This window comes from Scaptodrosophila lebanonensis, unplaced genomic scaffold (genome assembly GCF_003285725.1).
Source record: "Scaptodrosophila lebanonensis strain 11010-0011.00,11010-0021.00 unplaced genomic scaffold, SlebRS2 tig00000043-arrow-pilon, whole genome shotgun sequence".
Classification (NCBI taxonomy): domain Eukaryota; kingdom Metazoa; phylum Arthropoda; class Insecta; order Diptera; family Drosophilidae; genus Scaptodrosophila; species Scaptodrosophila lebanonensis.
In genome coordinates this window covers 12851610-12870130 of record NW_022060545.1, presented here as the reverse complement: position 1 = coordinate 12870130, position 18521 = coordinate 12851610, and the positions used below count along the sequence as shown (strand labels likewise).

General features: G+C 38.7%; 3 protein-coding genes across 3 annotated transcripts; all 3 read right to left on the bottom strand.

Annotated features, from left to right (window-relative positions):
• Positions 1–3049: 3049 nt before the first annotated feature.
• LOC115622776 lies at positions 3050–5861 on the bottom strand. The gene is made up of 3 exons (XM_030516834.1): positions 5725–5861; positions 4437–4575; positions 3050–4378 (listed from the first exon to the last, which is right to left on the bottom strand). The coding sequence occupies exons 1-3, from the start codon at positions 5755–5757 to the stop codon at positions 3516–3518; spliced, it is 1035 nt and encodes a 344-aa protein (XP_030372694.1). The 5' UTR covers positions 5758–5861; the 3' UTR covers positions 3050–3515.
• A 2017-nt stretch (positions 5862–7878) lies between these two features.
• On the bottom strand, positions 7879–9241 carry LOC115622515 (cuticle protein 8). Its single transcript, XM_030516469.1, has 3 exons — positions 9236–9241; positions 8885–9110; positions 7879–8051 (listed from the first exon to the last, which is right to left on the bottom strand). The coding sequence occupies exons 1-3, from the start codon at positions 9239–9241 to the stop codon at positions 7879–7881; spliced, it is 405 nt and encodes a 134-aa protein (XP_030372329.1).
• A 7528-nt stretch (positions 9242–16769) lies between these two features.
• Positions 16770–17739, bottom strand: LOC115622514. The gene is made up of 2 exons (XM_030516468.1): positions 17261–17739; positions 16770–17196 (listed from the first exon to the last, which is right to left on the bottom strand). Exons 1-2 carry the CDS (start codon positions 17737–17739, stop codon positions 16770–16772), a joined length of 906 nt encoding a protein of 301 aa, XP_030372328.1.
• Between the last annotated feature and the right edge of the window lie 782 nt (positions 17740–18521).

Below are 18521 nucleotides of genomic sequence, written 5' to 3'. Positions count from 1 at the left end.
ACAAAGAGTCACGCACTCGCCAGTAATTAATTAATGCTCTGTACATCTACACTTTCCTTGTGGTAACTGGGAATAACCTCACATGCTGTCGACACCAGAGACAAGGCGTCGTCGTTGACATAATAAATAGCTGCGAAATTAATTAAATGCAAATTGTAAATTGCAATATCGCATAATAATCAAATTGTGGCTGCATGTGAGTGCATATACTGTACGACTGGCTATATGCAGATACCACTTCGCTGTTGCAATATACAGGAAAATCTCAACTAACATTTTCCCACTCATACGAATCTCACAAAGACAATTTTCAATAAACCAACTCGAGACTTTTACCTAATTGCACAATTTAATACAAATATTAAGCCGTTACATTTGTAAAGTGTTAAGCATTTTAATTTATATATTCACACATTTTCACGCCAAATATTTTCTTGGTCTTTTTCTTTTTTTGTTGTCCGCCAAAAACGGGAAATTCAAGCCTGAATCGAGCAATTGGGTGAGTTTTCAATGAAGACAACGACGACAAGACTTCCCTGGCAAAATATTTGTCTCATTAATTAGGCGATGATTGGGGGGTCCGTCTCACTCAGTCTCGTTTACTTTTTCTTTTTCCCACTCTTTTGCTTGGAGAAGAAAGTCTTCCTATAATGAAAACTGCTCAGGTAGCTTTTCAGCTTTTCAATTTCATTCAAATTCGTTGATCAACCGCTGATCATATTGAAGTAGGTTAAACACTTTTACCTCATTTCGCTGCAGACCTTCTATGTTTTCTATGAAACAACGTTAATTACTGTCGTTTCTTTTGAGCTGTGTCGTCGCCATTTTTATTTTCCTGTTGCCTGTCGAACAATTAACAACTTTTCAAGCGCGCTAACCGGACGTTATGAAATTTACCAGTTTTACAGCAACCCCTCGGCAGCTTTGAACAGAAAAATATATATGTATATAGAAATATGCCGTTTTACAGACCAGGCAACTGGCTATATCAAGATTATAAAATTGTTAAATTTATGCAACCGCCTTTGGCGCACACAGCCGGCCGCTGACTAGCTTGGCCAGTTTGCAACCAAAAAGTCCAGTCGTTCCAATCAAGTTGTCAACGTCGACATATTTCTATTTGAGATTTCTGGCAATAAATTTGGTCCGCAAAGTGCCAAACAAACGATTAGTAATGGTCAAGGCATGTGCAGGGAGCAGCCAACAAGACACACAACAACACTCTCAATGTTAAGTTGAAGTGCATGGCGATAGCCTTGTTGTTGTTCCTGCTCTTGGCAGCGTGCGAAGTGTGCGAGGGCGTGTCCCACAGTGCGTATACATAATGATGGTCTTATAACTTAAGCTTTCAAGTAACTGCAACGCCTTCGAAAGAAAATACTTTCACAGTCTGCTTCAAATACAAAATATTTCAAATGCTTTCTTATGTCTGTAGCTGTTACTTATTACCTCATCTGTGTATAACAACAATAAGTTAGTTACCAAATAGGTATACATATGGATGTAAATGTGTTTGTTTGCCAAAAAGAAATGGGCAAATATTTAACTATTGGTGAAGGCCCAATAAAAAATAGGCACTCAACTGCATACGAAAGTGTGCAACAGCTAGCGAGTGAATGTAAAATACTAGGGTATATTACTTAAGTTTGACGAGCACCAACAATTACAGTTTTTTGCACTGCAGATACAATAAATATATTAAGTGCCTAGAGCTCATTAAAAAACGCTTAAATTCACGTATAACTGTAGCTATGTAAGGTGCAGATAGACACAAGCTTCTTTTATTTATTTATATATTTATAATTGATCAAAATCTTTTAACAGATTATGAAAACAGTTCATGGCTAGTTGTCATTGTATACATATAACGAATAAGCGTAACTATAGCCGAGTGAAATATTTCTGCCATATTTCCGGCTGCCGGATGACCCTCCTTTCTAGTTCTGTCTCTTATAGCTCGTTTCTGTCTAAAACAGTAGCATTTATTGAAAGACGACCTTAGCATTAAACATTTAATTGTAATCGCTGAGAAGAAGTCATCGGTCAATACTGATTTGTTTTTATTATTTTCTTCGTAATTTATTTTGCAATATTGTTTGCTATTTCGTGGACAATAGCTTAATGACAACAAACTACTTCCATATCTTGTCTGTTTCGATCATGCGTGCCAGCGAAAAGTTGTTGCGGTTGCTATCTTCGTTCGATGCTTTTGCTAATAAGCAATAAAAGTGAATGCACCCAACGAAAAAAATATATACAAATATAAAAAAATGTGTAAAAAACCCAAGACACAACTGCACAGCATTAAAATTTCTTGGTTTGTTGGCGTGGCTCTGACTCTGGCTCTGGCCAGGCCTGAAAGTGTTCGTTGGCAATTACAAAATCAACGGACGATGCGTGCTACAAATTAAAGCCGCAACAATAATGGAATAATAAATCAGCATAAATATGCAAGAGAGAAAACAAAATGTGCAAATCCAAACTGCAATGCATTTCCTTCCGTTTCCATTTCGCAAATGCGTTTGCAGTTTAAGAAACGCATTTGGGAATTTAGAGCAATATCGCATAGACACTCGATGGTTTCCTGAAAAAAAACTCCGCGCATACATGATGTGGCAGCAGATGCAAATGCCAGTTATTGAGGCATTCTTTAGTAGCCAACTGGCTAATGGCATGCTTTAGCCCACAAACGGGTTCATTTAATTGGGGCGCTGACTTCAAAGTGCAGATAAATAGGACATGCCTGCCGATAGCAGTGTAAAAAAATATCTAGCCGACTATATCTTAAACGATTGGGCTGACAGCGCTTAAGCCCAATTTAGTACAACTTGTTCCAATTTGAAGCTGCACCCGGAAGATATTCCAAATATGCAGTGCATTGTGTACTCGTATGTGTTTCGCAGCTGTTTCGCAGAATTATGCCTCAAGTTGCATGCCACAGCGTTGAGCTTCAAATGCATCGATGGAATTGTTTGGCTTTGCTTTTTATTGCTTCTATTTTATTGCACTGCCATTCCTTGTCTGACTCCCATTGCATCAATTCTGTGTGTGAGTGTAAAATTGTGTGCTTTTTTATTATTTGAAAATTATGCAAATGTCGACAACATGAAAGCGCACCAGCCAGCACGCTACAGTTTTATACCTCAGATATTGTTTTTATTTTTTCTGCATCTCTGTAACTATGCTGGCCACAATATATAGTACGTGCGTGTGTGTGTGTGTGTGTCTGTGTGCTGGCATTGTTTTCGCTTACGTTTCTTACGATTATGTCTATATCGGAGGTGTCTAATAAAAAGTGAAAGAAGTGCTTACCTAATAATGCTGCTTACACAGAAAATGGGGCGTGTTTGCGGCCTGACTAATTTGAGTGCTTCATACACACTATACTCGTGCATACACCTTTCCATAGCATTCAGACTACAGCCTACTATAAACTGAATTGCTAGTTAGGAAACATTGCTGCTTACTATTCATTTTCTGCCAAACATTTACTTGACCGCAGTCATAGCCATAGTTTAGCTTAGGTTGGGCAAATGTTCGAGGAATTCACGACGATTTGCTTGAATGATTCGCTCGTACCAATTGGGCTCGGGCTGGTCAGCATCTAAACTGTTGGCGCTACTGCTGCTGATTAATGGTTTTGGAGGCAGCAGTGTGGGGTTTGTGGCTTGAGGTGGTGCTGTGGTTCGGGGCAGTTGTGGCGCTTTTTCAGCATTGTTTGTCTTGGCTTTGTCATATGTGCTTTCTCTCTGGCCATTCTCATTTTCTTCTTTTGCCTTTTGCTCCTTTTCTTTGTGTTCCTCAGTTGGTATTCGCTGTGACGTCTCTGCTTGCGGTAGCTCGAATGGCACTATCGGAAAATCTGGAGGTATAAAATCATGCACAGTTTGAAACGCCAAGTCTCCATTTGGATCATTTTTTAATGGTGTTTTGCCATTGATGATGTTTAGCACGTCTGGCTCTAGCACACCCTGCTCCACATCAATATGATTCAAGTCCAAGCCGTGCTCTTGCTTTAATTTATCAGCGACGTCATCTGCTACATCACTCACACTGACATTCAAATGACTTTTGGCATCCCATGTCACATTATTGGGCTTTATTCCCAAGCCGTCGGGACGCTTCGCAATAATGTCCGGACGACGTGTAGGCCAAATGGCCTCAGCACGTTTATCGCCTGGAGAATAGGTCTGGGTTTGACTTAAATAACCCATAACATCGTCTGCTCTGTAGCGCGTGACCTCAATGAGACCATCGGGTCGCACATAGCCATAACTTCCCTCTACGCTGCCGTTCACATAACGACGTTCATCACGAAATTGGACGTTGTCCGTGTCTGGGTCTACGACTTCATAGCCAAAGGCATAGGTGTCGGGGCCTGTGAAGTGGCAAAAATGTTAAGTAAAGTGCTTACAAGCTTCAATTCTTTAGCATACCATATGGATCATGCAAAAAATAATTGTTAACTTTGCTTCTTTCCCGGATATTTTCACTTCCAGTTGGCGCATATACTGCACTTTTTGTTGCTAATGGGGCGGACAACGTGGCGTATACTTTTGTGCTGATCAGCAGAAACTGAAATTTGTAAAGCATACCTTTAAGCGTTTCAGTGTTTATTGCAAGTCAAATATATGGTATTAGTAGTAGTTTCTGTTAATATAATTAGTTTAATTAGTTCATTATATTGCAACTCAATATAAGCTATATAGTTTAATGTTTAAATGTAAAACGCAATACCCTACCCTAAGATGTCATCTAAAGTTTTAAAATAATTTCACAGACTACATTACTAGAAACGTTTTTAAAAACCATTTAAGCTTTACCATACTCGTCGTTTTTTGCTCTTCGATTAACCAATAATATACCGAAAGCAATTGATCTTTGTTCTTCATTAAAAAACAAAACACTATATTGACCACCAAAAGAAACCACTATATGGACCACCTGATTAGATATATAGGTTCCATAATTATCACAATTACGCTTAGATGTTAGCCTTAAATTAAATGCTGCTTTACAAAATTATAGTTTTGCCTTCGCTTAAACGATATCATAGAAGGTATATCATTGTTTTAATTAGGATGCACGTGTAAAAATTTATCTTATCAACGGACTATTAGGCTTGTGGTGGTCTTTCATTAACACAAGTGGAAATTGGTCCGAGTTTGCGATTTTTCAAGGCATGCGGAATCATTAATTTCGTGTCGGAGTCGAGTCATATGGTGTGACCTAAAATGTTAGGCATGGAAACACGTCTCTACTTCAAACATAGGTTTGCTTCCAAGTTCTTATACAAGTATTTGGCCATGTTTTAAATATACTAGTTCATATTTATTTATTAAAGTATTAAGCTATGAAACAATTACTGAAATTAGTTCTTGATTGATATTTTCAGATTAAAAGTCGGAGGCCTTAGAAATCAAATCGTGTACACAAGTTCCGGCCACCTTTATGTAAGTTTTTATTTTATCATTACTTGCTAAATAGTGTCTTTTTTACGATGAATCGATTGTGAGTAAATTGAAACAGTCAATATGCTTAATAGCTACAATGTGTTCATCGACAATATGGATGTTGAATTTATCAATTGATTATGCTTTCAAAGTGGCTTCAACTTTTCACTTGCTTCTTTTATGTTTAATTGTAAAATGTACCATTTGTACGTAACAATGTCTCATGATTCTTTAACTTGTGGTCTTAGATTATGTCTGAACAGTCACTTACAGGCACCCAAAATGCTCTCCACAATGCTGACATTCTCAATTTTGATTTTCTATCATTACAAATTTTGCGTCAATTCCGTCACTCAAATATTTTTGATGTACAAGTATTTCTTGTCAGCAACTTCCGCACACTTTCGTTCACAGAAACGAACTGAAGAGAATGCGCCATTTGTCGGGCCAACACATAATTAAAAAGCTCCCGGCAATTTAGAACCAAATTAGAAATACGATGCCAGCATGCTAAGTAATTTCGCTGTTTCTTCTTTCTCACACCAATTGTCAAATTGATTTGACGCTAAAATTATGATGGTTATAGTAATTGGTTTTTGTTTATGAGGCGACCTTCGATAAGTAACCTTAAAAAAAGTTTTACCCATTCATTATACATAAGTAAAAGATCTTGAAGTGTTTATTTTTTTCAATATGATTTTTATTACTTTTTTTTGTATTTTCTATTATTTTTATTTACATAAAATCGTTTCTGCATTTCGTTTGTTCTTGTTGTCGCATGCCATTGTGCATAATTTTATGCACAAGACCTGCACATTAATTATAAATGAATGTTTATAAAAATGTGTGTTCAATATACAAAATAAACTCAATGAACTTTGAGCGTGTGAGAGACATGTGAGAGTTTTTGCTGCCGCTTTGTGTTTCACAGAGAAAACGTTAATACAACATTAATATGTTTATATATTTTTTTCGACATTTTTTTTTTTCGTTTTTCCTTTACTCGATTGTTTCTATAATTAAGTTGCATATTTGTTTATAAATACAATACACAAAAATTGTGAAAAATACTAAATGCAAAAATGAAACTAGATACAAAAGTGTCAGACTGAGTAAGTGTGGTGAGATAGAGAGTCAGTGAGTTGAAAGTGAGCGACAGAGAGCGTGTGAGAGTGTGAGAGAGTGAGAGAGAAATTGAGTGAGAGAGGTGAGTTTGAGCGTAACTGAAAGAAAGATTGTTGGTTGCTTCTATTGTTGAGCTATGGGACTGAATGTAGAAGCAATGTTGAACAATTTTCAACAGGTTGCTCTCTACTAATGCACAATGACCGGCCCATGTGGTTTTCTGTTGTTCTTGCTGTGATGGTGCTGGTTTTATCACAATTTTAGATGCTTTGGCACGAACTGCAAACATATTCTCGAGTGTTATCCAAACTGTAGATACAAAGAAATGCTGTGCGTCCAAAATGGCACATCGCTCTTATAAACAACACACATTGCTTAAATATTAAACAACAAGACAGGTGCTGATACCACCTAGAGAGTAGGACGCGCAGTTATCACAGTTTGGCAACCATTGGATAGCGCATATTACGAAAGTATATAGAACAAAGGATAGCATACAGTCTACGCATATAAATATATTACAAAAGTTGAGCATTGAAGAATGAAAATATATGTAGAGAGTTAGAGATCAAAAAGCTGGAGTTCTGGATAGATTTAAGTAGGTAGAGGGCTGGTAGATAATGAGAGAAGGATTAAAAAAGGACCCATGCGCAACCCATATTGTCAGGTGACTCCGAATATTTAGCAGTTCGTACGCTTTTAGTTGTATAAGAAGAGTTTAGTATTGGACTCTAGAGGAGAATTGAAATTGAAGAATTTGCTGCGTTTTAAGGTACATAACATGAAATGTTGATAAACAAATAAAATATACAAAAATACATTGTTTTATACATACATAAAAACTTATTGGAAAACTGTTCGACCTCAATTCGTTATGTGCGCTGTCATTTTTTGCCTGGGCTGTGTGGTTTCAACTAATGCTGCGGCTATTCAGTGTACACTTAATATCAAACACAATCATCATCATCCTTATCATTATCATCGTCATCGTTATTATCATCATCATCATCATCATCGTCATCAGGTCATTCCAATGCCATGTCGTTTCGTTTCGTTTTAACTTTCGTCCATGCCATGCCAGATCAGCCGGTGGCGCACCCTAAGGCGCCCTGTACTACTACGCTACCTACTTTTTACTTACTAACAAGAATTTCTTTTCATATATATTCCTTTTTTTTGTTGCGATTTTCTGTTTTGGATCTTTTTCTGCTGCTGTTTTGATTGCTGTTCTTGCTACGTATTTTTGTTTGTTTGTTTGTTTGTTTGTTTTGAGAGCACCTTTGATGACTGTGGGGCCTGCTTAGTAATGATGCAGGAGAGGAGCGTGTGCCAGGACGGGGGCGTGCACGACCGGTGCGTGTGCGATGATCTTGGGCGCTGTCTTATGGACGACGGCATTGAAGCCGTTGTGATCATCGGCAGTGTAGTCTACGGTGCGTACCGAGCCATCGGGTTCGACCAGCGAGTATTGTCCTGGAGTTAACAGTAAAATAAAAGAGACGCAGTGATCATAAATAAGTAATTAAGACGGAAAAAAGTACTAGAATATTTAAATTACAACAAATTTGAAGCACATTTAAATGTGATTATTGCCAGGAAAATGTTCGATACAAATTTTCTTTAAATTACGTTTTTTCTTACTTATTCAAGGTAGCTGTGAAGTGTGGGAGATCTCAGCGTTTAAATATATTATATTTTATCCTTACATATCTTTATTAGAAGTATATTGGAGGAAATAGAAAATAAAGGCAACTGGTCATTACAAATCAAGTCGTTTAGTTTTGAGATGAAGAAACTGATATCAGCTGATATTTCAGCAGACTAATTCGTACAGAAGCATGAAGGTTTCAGATTAAACAAATAGCATTTGCATACAAAAGTCTGAAGCTTGAATTATATCCTATTTGCAAAATGGACATAAATGATGTGTCAAAAGATCTTGTAATTTTAAAATCTGCTGGCTTTCGCCGATATGAAACCGATATTTGTTTTCTTTTTTAATTTTTATTTGGCTTCACTGTGCAGTAGATCTTATCATCAATTCGAGTATATTAATGTATCACTCAATAATTTTGAGAATTAAAAATCAGAAGTAATGAAAAAAATTACTAAATTTTATTTGAGATTTGTAATAAAAAATATTTAATGAAATACGACTATTGGTTGATTTTCACGAATATTCACATGAAATAAAATGTATTTGACAAACTAATGTTGGTTTGTTGCCTAAGTCTTTTGATAAAAAGTTCGTTACCTAAGTCTTTTATATACAAATATTATCTAAAGTTTGATTGGCTCGCACTTACCCTTCACAACATCGCCATCGCGCTCCTCAGCCTGCGACTTAATATCACCCGTGTGCGGATCCTTAATGCCATAGTTGAAGGAGTATTTGGGGTAGGCCACCGGCTCGGCGTGCACGGCATGCACCGCATGTGCTAGCACAGGCTGATGATGCACTAGAGGATAATGGCCCAGTTCGATGGGCACTGCTTGGGCAGCGGCAAACAGCAGAACAATGGCAACAAAGTACTGTGTGGGGGGGAAAGAGACAGAGAATGAGGCATTTGGCATTTGGCTGCACTTGCTAGCGAGTCCTTTGTTTAGCTTCGATTTCAATCAATCATCAGTGATTCAGATCACAAAATGGGGCGTACCTTCATTTTGTTAAAGCACACAAACACACACGCGTACACGCACACTGCGAGAAGGAAGGACTACAATGGACTGTTCGAATCAAAGCTGAGGAGCTTAGAACTGTTACACACACACTTGTTTATTAATTTTGTTGTTATTTGTTTGGTTTTTCTTCTCTCTGGGCTCGCTGGACTTTGTGCAACACCTGAAATCGAGAAGTGCTGTGTGTACCGTTTATAGCACGAAATCGTAAACTGAACTGATGTCTGCAACGATGACCAAAAGTATTTATATACGCGACTGCAGTTGCAACTGCAACTGCAAAGCTGCAAAGCTGCAGCAGCGACGACGACGTCAAGCGGCCGATCAAGTTGCAGCTGCTGCAGCAAAGGCAAGAAGCGTGGCAGGGGAGGAGGGGGTTCCCACAGATGCCAGATATTCACATACACTCTCACACACGCGCCTATAGAGTGCACCACGCATGCGCTAAGCGTTAGGTGCGGCAGCAGCCCAAACAGACCGACAAAAAATAAACAAACCAAGAAACAAATAAAGTTTTTTCATTTTTTTTTTGCTTTGTGGCCAAAGTTAAGAAGGCGGCGCTAGCTTAGCTTTAATAGTTTTGCTTTGTGCTGTGACTTAGTTTTCTGTGCCTGTATGAGTGTGTGTGTCAAATGGGTTAGCATGGCAAAGGACAGGCACTGGCGTCGTCAGCGAAACCGAAACTGTAACCAAAAGTGACACTTTGCGGCGTGGCTAGAGTGCTGGAGTGCAGTACGAGTAAGCTTTTTATTTATTGATTTCTGCGTTTTGATCGGCGGTAATTACCGCAACTTTTTGATAATTTCCAGCATGGCATGGCACGCTGCCTTGCCACACGTTGCACAACGCGTGGCAGTATTAACTTTGCTACAGCTGGCAAGAAATATTATTACCATATCTGTGGCGGCGTTATAATTACATAGGTAGAGCAACAACACTAACAACACAAACAACAACAAACAACTTGCGTATGCGCGCCACGCAATTTGTTACATGACATTTTTTCTCGCTCTCGGCTCTGATTTAGTTTTTTTTTCTTTTCTGGTTTTCACTCCCAGCGGGCACAATTGATGCAGAGAACTATTGAGGAATTTTTATGGCAAATATTTTTTTTCTTTAATTTTCCATTTCGAAAAATTAAGCCACGCTTGTTACTCAAACAAAAATGCTGTGGCGCATTGTAATTTCGGCGTCGGAAGCTGGCTCAAAATAAAAATTTATTTATTTTCCATCGACAAACAATGCAGTCGATGTACATAAAAAAAATCAACACAATAGAACAACTTAAACTAAATAAAACTAAAGAAATTAAAAAATCGTATAAAAATGACAAAAATATCTAATAACGAATCCGACACGGTGGGGGAATTTTATTTGTCAAACGGCCAGCTATGCACGGATTCACAGCAGAGAGTAGTCAGATACGTTATTAGACCTATCAAAAAAGAAGTGAAGATGAAAAAGTATAGCAATAAAAGATAGAAGAAAACAAATTAAAATTAAAATACTTAAATAATAAAAGATAAAATATAATTAAAAATTAAAGGTAAAGAATCACTGACTGGAAGTTAAAATGTTAGAATAACTGCGTATATTTTTCGGGCATTTTACTGCCTTTGTTTATATTCGTTCATCTGTATCTTTTTGTCATCATTTTTTGTTCTTATCTACATCCCCTTTTTCTGTTTTTATAAGTTTTGATTGTTTTTGTTTTGATTGTTCTGTCATCCTCTGCTTTTCTTATCCTCCTCTGACGTTTTTTCTTTCTTTTCTTTATTTGTGTTTTCGTCCTTGGCTATCTTTATTTTGATTTTGTCTTGTGTATCTGCTTCTGCTCTATTTTGCTTTAGTTTTATTCTACCTGAGTTTGAAATTGTTTCCTTCTTGGTTTTAATTACTTTTGTTTCATCTGTCTTTTTTATTCTTTGCTGTCTTTGGTTACATTTTTTCCTTCAGCTATTTTTCAGTTTTATCTTATCTTTGCTTTCTTTTAAATAACTTGGCATTCTTCCTCAACTTTTTGTTGTTAATTTCTTTGTTTTTCTTAATCTGTTTTGCTTAGCTCTTCCATATCTTCGTTTGCTCCTTCGTTTTTGAATATACTTGTATATGCCTATCTTTGCTTAACAATTTCTGAATAATTGCGAATTTGTTTCCATTTATCTGCCTTTGATTTACATTTGGTTGCCTTTGTCCGTCCCTGTTTGAATTTATTCCTGCCTGTTTTGCTCTGTTTTGTTTGTCTTGACAGCTTTTAAGCAGTATTATGGCTTATCACCAATGTACAAGTAGAATTGTGAATGGAATGCCTCAAACACTGAGCTTCTGTAATAAATCTTTATGAGTAACGACAAATCTTATTTTTGTATTTTTCCAGCAACACACACATGTGTACTGTTTTGAAGTGTATATTCAAATGATTGGTAAGTGGCATTAATTTAATTTTTATCTTAAATACGTTAAAAGTGCCGTTAGTTACCAGCCAGCTGGTCAACTACTACGTTTACCCAAGCAGTTAACGCCCACACTATTATTTTTTCCCCCAACCGGCAAACATGGGGCGTTCGTTGTTCAAATGCAGAATTTTGACACGCAGACTTTTAATAAATGCACCGCCCACACTCAGAGCCATATACACATGACTGGAGCTGAGCGTGTTGTGTCATAAGTGTGCAAATAAACAATAGCGACAAAAGCAAACAAAAATAAAAGATAAACAACAAAATGTTCTCCTATGACATATCAGAAAAATATTAGAATATCTTGTGGGCAAAAGAGCACACAAGTGGCCTCACATACGAATACATACACATCTATGTACAAGGCATATGTGCCTTTGCAAATGATGGGAAAAAACGTAGCTTGTTGTACGAAAAAGGTGGAAAAAAAAGAAATAGAAACTGGCTGCCAAAACATTGTGCATAGGCAGCTGAGCTCTGAAAGCCACTTGTATGATTGTGTGATGGCCATTAACATTTGGAATAGCCCGTTGCTAATGCCCGCTATGGCGCAGTAATCGACTTATATAAAAAAAATGACTTTAAATGCGACACATTTACACGGCGAGTACGAGCTTGAAACAATTGTGGCAAGACGATAAGAAACTGCAAACATTTGCAAGCGACAAAACAACAGCTCCAACAGCAGCAACAACAGCTCGCCAAGCACAGCAAACAAGTTAGCCACGTCACGATCGCACTTTGGCCATTTGACAAAGACTTAAGGTTTACTTGGTTAGTTGGTCAACGACAAACACACAGACACAGAGACCGAGGCAGAGTCAGAGTCAGAGGCACCTCGACTAACGATCAGGCAACCAGGCAAGCAAGTGAAGTTAGTCTGTGTGTTTTGTGTGTTTGTGTGCCGTGGAGGTAAGCGGGGATGGACAATGAAATGAAACATGCTTTTGCGCCTCGCTTACTTAGTTAGCCCCAAATCGAACGATCGATGCAACAACAACAACAACAGCAACAGCAACAACACTCAGTTGTTTGCCCACAAGCGGCAAAAAGCAACAATGGCCGGCCAGCGCAAGCAATTTTCACGATTGCGCAATTTGTTGCACAGTTTTAGAAGCACTTCAAATGATCGATGACATGACTTGCGGCACATTGTGAACGAATGCGTTAATTGCTCACATTTCACATACATACATACACACTATAAGTATATATAGTAAGTATGTATGTACATACTCATATTCTCGTATATATCAACGCACCTGTCCACGCATGTCGCGCCCAGGCACCCGCCTCATGCATCAATGTCCAATGTTCAACATCAGATTCTTAATCCACCACCGCGCCACATCGCTGCACAACCTTCGAACAATCGAACATAGAATTGCAATTTATGTCTTGGCTCAATTGCTCAATCAAGAAATGTCTGAAAATTTATTACAACCATTCATTCAAATACTACGCGTACAAGTATATGCATTCATACACGTAGAAGCATAAGTACTATATAGTGCATGTCGATAACTAGATCAGCAATTTTTATCTTGATTTATTGCCAACCAAAATGCTTGATCTACTCGTAACTACAACACAAATATTTGGACAATGATTGCTGAAATGTTGAGTGCGTGTTGCTGTTATTGTTATTGTGATAGTTTTGAGACATGCACATGTATATATCTATGAATATACTATAGCTAATTTTTAATGGGTCGCTTAGCCATTGATTTTAATGACTTGACATTTATAGCTTGTTTCCAATGATTTATATACGCGTCATATTCCCTATCGATTTGAATAATACGACTATGTAGGTATGGGTATGTGGCAATCGTTCTCCGCTGACATAAGACATTGCCGGATAAGAAACAAAAGCTCCGAGAGTGTGGTGCATTTAGAAAGGCTCCACAACGCAATGCCCTAAGCCAAGTAATTTGAGTCAGTCAGTCGGTCAACGAATGCGTAACGTCCATTTCCGGCAGCTGTTCCATATTTTTGCAAATATACGCCGCATCGCATCTACTTCCGCTGCATACGAAACCCATTTCCTCCCAAAGGTAACTTTAGATTTGTAACTAGAGCGTATGCTTCACAGATTATCAAGTATACGCAGCGTTGGCTTCAATTTCAAACAGAGTGTAGACCACAGCGTAGTTGGACTTCCAAATAGATAAACTTTTAACAAATGTTAAGTAAAAGAAGAAAATAAATTTTTAAAAATAGCAAATTATTTCAATTGTACACACATTTCATATTTTTGAATTTTAAATATCTAATCGAGAGTATTTTATTTAAAACTGTCCATCGTGGACTATCATTATATTTGGCAAATAAGCTTGACAATTTATTATATAAATATGTGATACAGAAATTCTTATAACTTCTCAAATAATTTACGAATACATTTTTATTTCATTCAAATGCTACTTATCCACAATCAGTGTTAACATCAGGAATAAAACTTTCGAGAAATTCTAATCTACAAGTAGAATTTAATTTATGATTAGGCAGCATTTGCTTTGCTAACTAAATATTAATAGTTCCGAACTCTACTAAGTATATACTAAGTATATCTTATACTATAGACTTATGTTTCTCAAATCGACTTTTTTTGCGATTAAAGACTTATTAAAAAAAAAATTAAATGTTTTCAAGTATTCAAGAGGCAGGCTTTCACGAACCAGCTTTATTTTGAATTTTCAGCAGATTGCATTAGTCTAGTTTTATTCTACTACATAACGAAGAGCAAGCCTGTAAATATGATATTATTTATTTATTTATTTTGCTTTATTTGCGAAAATAATGATATTTGAAGACTGTTTATAAATGCCATTTTAAGTGGCGCAGTCTTCATTCTATACCTAGGGTTAGGGTTAAATAAATATAACATTTGGTATTAAAAGAAAGCACGCATTTGTCAATTTGGAACGCCCATAAATGTGATTAATTAGACTGTTGTTCCACCCACATATAAGTACTAAGAGCTGCCAGCTACTAATTATTGTGTGTGGCTAATTAAAACATTTTGCTAAGCTCGCACTGGGATTCTTGCACGTCCCCTTGACGTGCGCGCTGCCCAGTTTTGGACAACGTCCTCGTCGATTGTCCATTCGATTCTATGCCATAAATCTCACGTGGCATGTCACGCATTTCGTTCGTAGCTGTGGCGTTGCAAAAGCTCTTTGGGATGCCGCTGCCGCTGCCGATGCTATTCAGCTGCTGGCCAGCTAAGTCCAAATGGCCGCTAGTTGTCAATTAAGCACGCCAAATGCCAAGCTGCCAACCCAATTTTGTCGCAGACTCAATTGTCATGCGGCAACTGTTGTTGTTATTGCTGTTATTGTTGTAATATTACTAACTGCTTTTGGTCACGCTGTGTGTTGGTCAGTTGGTCAAAGCGCCATTTCAGCATCATTACCGCATCGCTTGAGGCAGCCACAACAGCAGAAGTGCCTGCAAAACCTGCACGACGTCTGATCCACTTTCGATTGCAATTGGCCCGAGCCCGTTCCTCTCCTCCGCTCCTTATCTCTCAGCTGCTCTGTTGCTGCTTCTGTCCCAAAGCCTTTCTTGCTTCAATCTTCGCACATTTTAATGCGATTTTGCGCATTTGCGCGTATGAACTAAGCCAATGACGAAATGTGCCGTCAAAGTGGAGCGCACACGCAAAACACTTGCAGCTAAATTGAGTGTGTGCGTGTGTGTGTGTCTCTGTATGTGTGTGTGTGTGTGTGTACGTACCCCTCTCTATCTTTTAGTTACTCCCCATAGCTCGTACACCTCCGTTAGTAGCCACGTTTATGCCTAACTGACTTATTATTACGTTTCAAGAAGCAAATATGCTTTTTCATCATCATTTCTCCTAAAATTCTTCTACCTAAAAGTAGGGCATATGAAGTACTTATATATTGCATTTCCATTCTGACGAATATATTCCTAGATATGATGCAAGCAAAAATAGCTCTATATATAACACCTTGGCTCGTACTAGAGATGGCTTTGTTAACCCAACGACAACTAATTAAACCTATCTAGGGCCTAATGATTCGTATGGTTAATATTTTAATTTTTACCACACAACCACAGAAACTCACTGAGTATTGAAAGGGCGTTTGGGAACCGGAATTGAGAGACCACAAAGGGTATGCAAGTCAGTGAACTTTACTTGTAAACTAGACACACTTTCATTCAAATAAACTAGGGTTCGTTCGCCACTTGCTGTTGTTGAGGAATGTAAATACTAAGGTATTTCTTTTCTTAATTGCAGGAAACCTTTTACATCAATAACGACTAAGTAGGTATATTAAACCCTTAAAATAGAGCCGGTTTTTTGATCAGGATGAGCCCATTTGTCAGTATTCCATCAGACTCTATTCGCATTATTTTGAAGTTAAAGAAAATATAAGAACGTATTTGTTTATATCTATTGGAATTTTATGCATATAATTTACAGGGAAATAACGATTGGCATCTGATATCATGATAGGTAGGTGGAATCTCATCTTAAATATATACGAGTATAAACTGAAGCATTTCAGTCACCAACGATGTGGCCGATAAAATGTGAAAATGTAGATGAATAACAGCAGACTGACAAATGAATACAAAATATGATCATGATCATGATTAGAGTTTCTAAATGCTTTTCGAGGCATCGCATAAACGTTGAATGCCTGTCGTTCCCTCCGTCTGCCGACATCGGCGTCCAACTGGTGCGCTTGATTGAATTCGATCAAATGCAATGGCCAACGCACACGCTTCAGCGACGACAAGCCAGTGATTTGGGTTACGCAAATGGAAATGCGACCACAAATGCAACGAATGATGATGATGGTGGGCATGAGGGAGGAGAATGGACGAGTGTGTGTGCGATCGAATAGAAGACATTTCAATTAGCGTTGGTAAACAGTGCAATATTATGTCGATGTGGATCGTGACTTATATTAGAGATAAACACGCAAACAGCACTCACATTTCCGACAACCGTATACTATATATAATGTGATCATACATCTAATTCGTCCCCCACTTGTTAGAGAAACCTCGCTTATGGCTAATATTCCTCTTCGCTGCTGGTTTCTTGCTGTTGACTGTGCGGGTTTGCATCCTCGTAGCCCTCCTCACTGCTGCCCTCGTATTCGGCATGATCGCCCTCTTCGTCGTCACCTTCTTCTCCCTCTTCACCATCACCAGCCCCTTCGCCTTCGTCCTTTTTGCCCTCATCATAGTCCTCGTGCACTTTATAGTTGCCCTTTGCCGAATCTTGCACTTTATTTTCCTCGTCATGTTCGACTTCGTGTTCAACTACCGCACCAGCAGCGCCGATATCGCTGCCGCCACCGCCACCGCCGCCTGCTCCCTCCCCACCCTCATGTCCATGCAGTGTGGCCACACCATTGGTAATCACTTCGGCCTGAAAGCCATGCACATCGTCGGCCGTGTATTTGACCACACGCAAGGTGCCATCAGGATCGACAACGCTGCGTGATTTGTAATTTAATGTTTGTTTACTGTCATTAATTAACGTGTTGACAAGCAACTTACCTGTAGACGCCGCGCACCTCGTCCCCATTCCGCGTCTCTTTTCGATTCTGCAGCACGCGCGTCTTACCATCCTCAACACCATAGGCGAAGCTGTATTCGGGCCTACCCACATAATCGACGCGCGAGCCGCCACCAAAAGCGTGTGGCACGGTCACCTGATGCTCCGGTCCCGCCACCGGACCCTCGAACCGTGTATAGGAATAGCCAACTGCTGTGACACTTGCCACTAAGTGCAGAGCAATGCTGAAGAGCAGCAACCACAGTCGCAAAGACGACGGCGACGACATCAAAGAAATCACAGAAATTTGTGCCGCATCTTTTGGCGCGTGACGTCTGTTGGCGCGTGCCGGCGACTGAGGATTTGACGTAACACGGAAGCAATACGCAATGCGCCCCAAAGTGGCAAAAGTCGTCATCTTTCTTGTTGTTGTTAAGCTGCCGGTTATGCGTGGCTGCGTCTGTCGCTGTCGCTTCTTCATGGCTAAGCATGTGATTTATTGATCGATCAGTCGATGTGTGCGATTATAAAATCCATTTCGATTTAATCCTGTAAATTGCAAATGCCACACACTGGTCGTCGCTTCCCTAGCTGTACTAAGCGTGAAATGTGACACTTCTGGGCCTTTTATAGCCGAGCCCCAGGCGTCGAGGAAACAATGCTCAGACCACCATATTTGCATATTTCCGCAAATTATGCGCTTCAATGGAGCAGCTGCTGAAGTGGAACTGCCGAAAAGGCCCAAGAAAGTGAGATGCGGAGCCATCGAGCGGCTGTAGAGGCGAGAGCAAAAGTGGGCATTGGTAGTTGGGGAAATAGTGCGGTCGCTGTCGGCTTTGAATTTCATATTTCCTAAACTAAACGAAACTTACAAAATCCAATATTGCTGGACACTGACGTCACCGAACATTCAACTAGGCGTAACAAATTTGCAACCAAGGAGATGAACAAGAAAGACAATAAGAGAAGGGGTGGGTGTGTTGTTTTCACTATCTATCTAATCGAATCATGTAAATTAATTGAGAAAGAAGCAGCAGCTGCAATTAAAATATATGGCGATATACAAAATTTGCTCTCATTATACTTTTTAATATATCGGCATCACCGAATATATCAAATCTTTCCACAACTATTTCCAAAAAGGTATGGGTATGTGTGGCGCTCCAGAGTCAAATGAATCTTGTTTTTTTTTTTTTTTGAACCGATATCGTTCCTAATTAGTAGAAGGATAATATAAGGTCAAAAGTTAATTGCTTACATAAG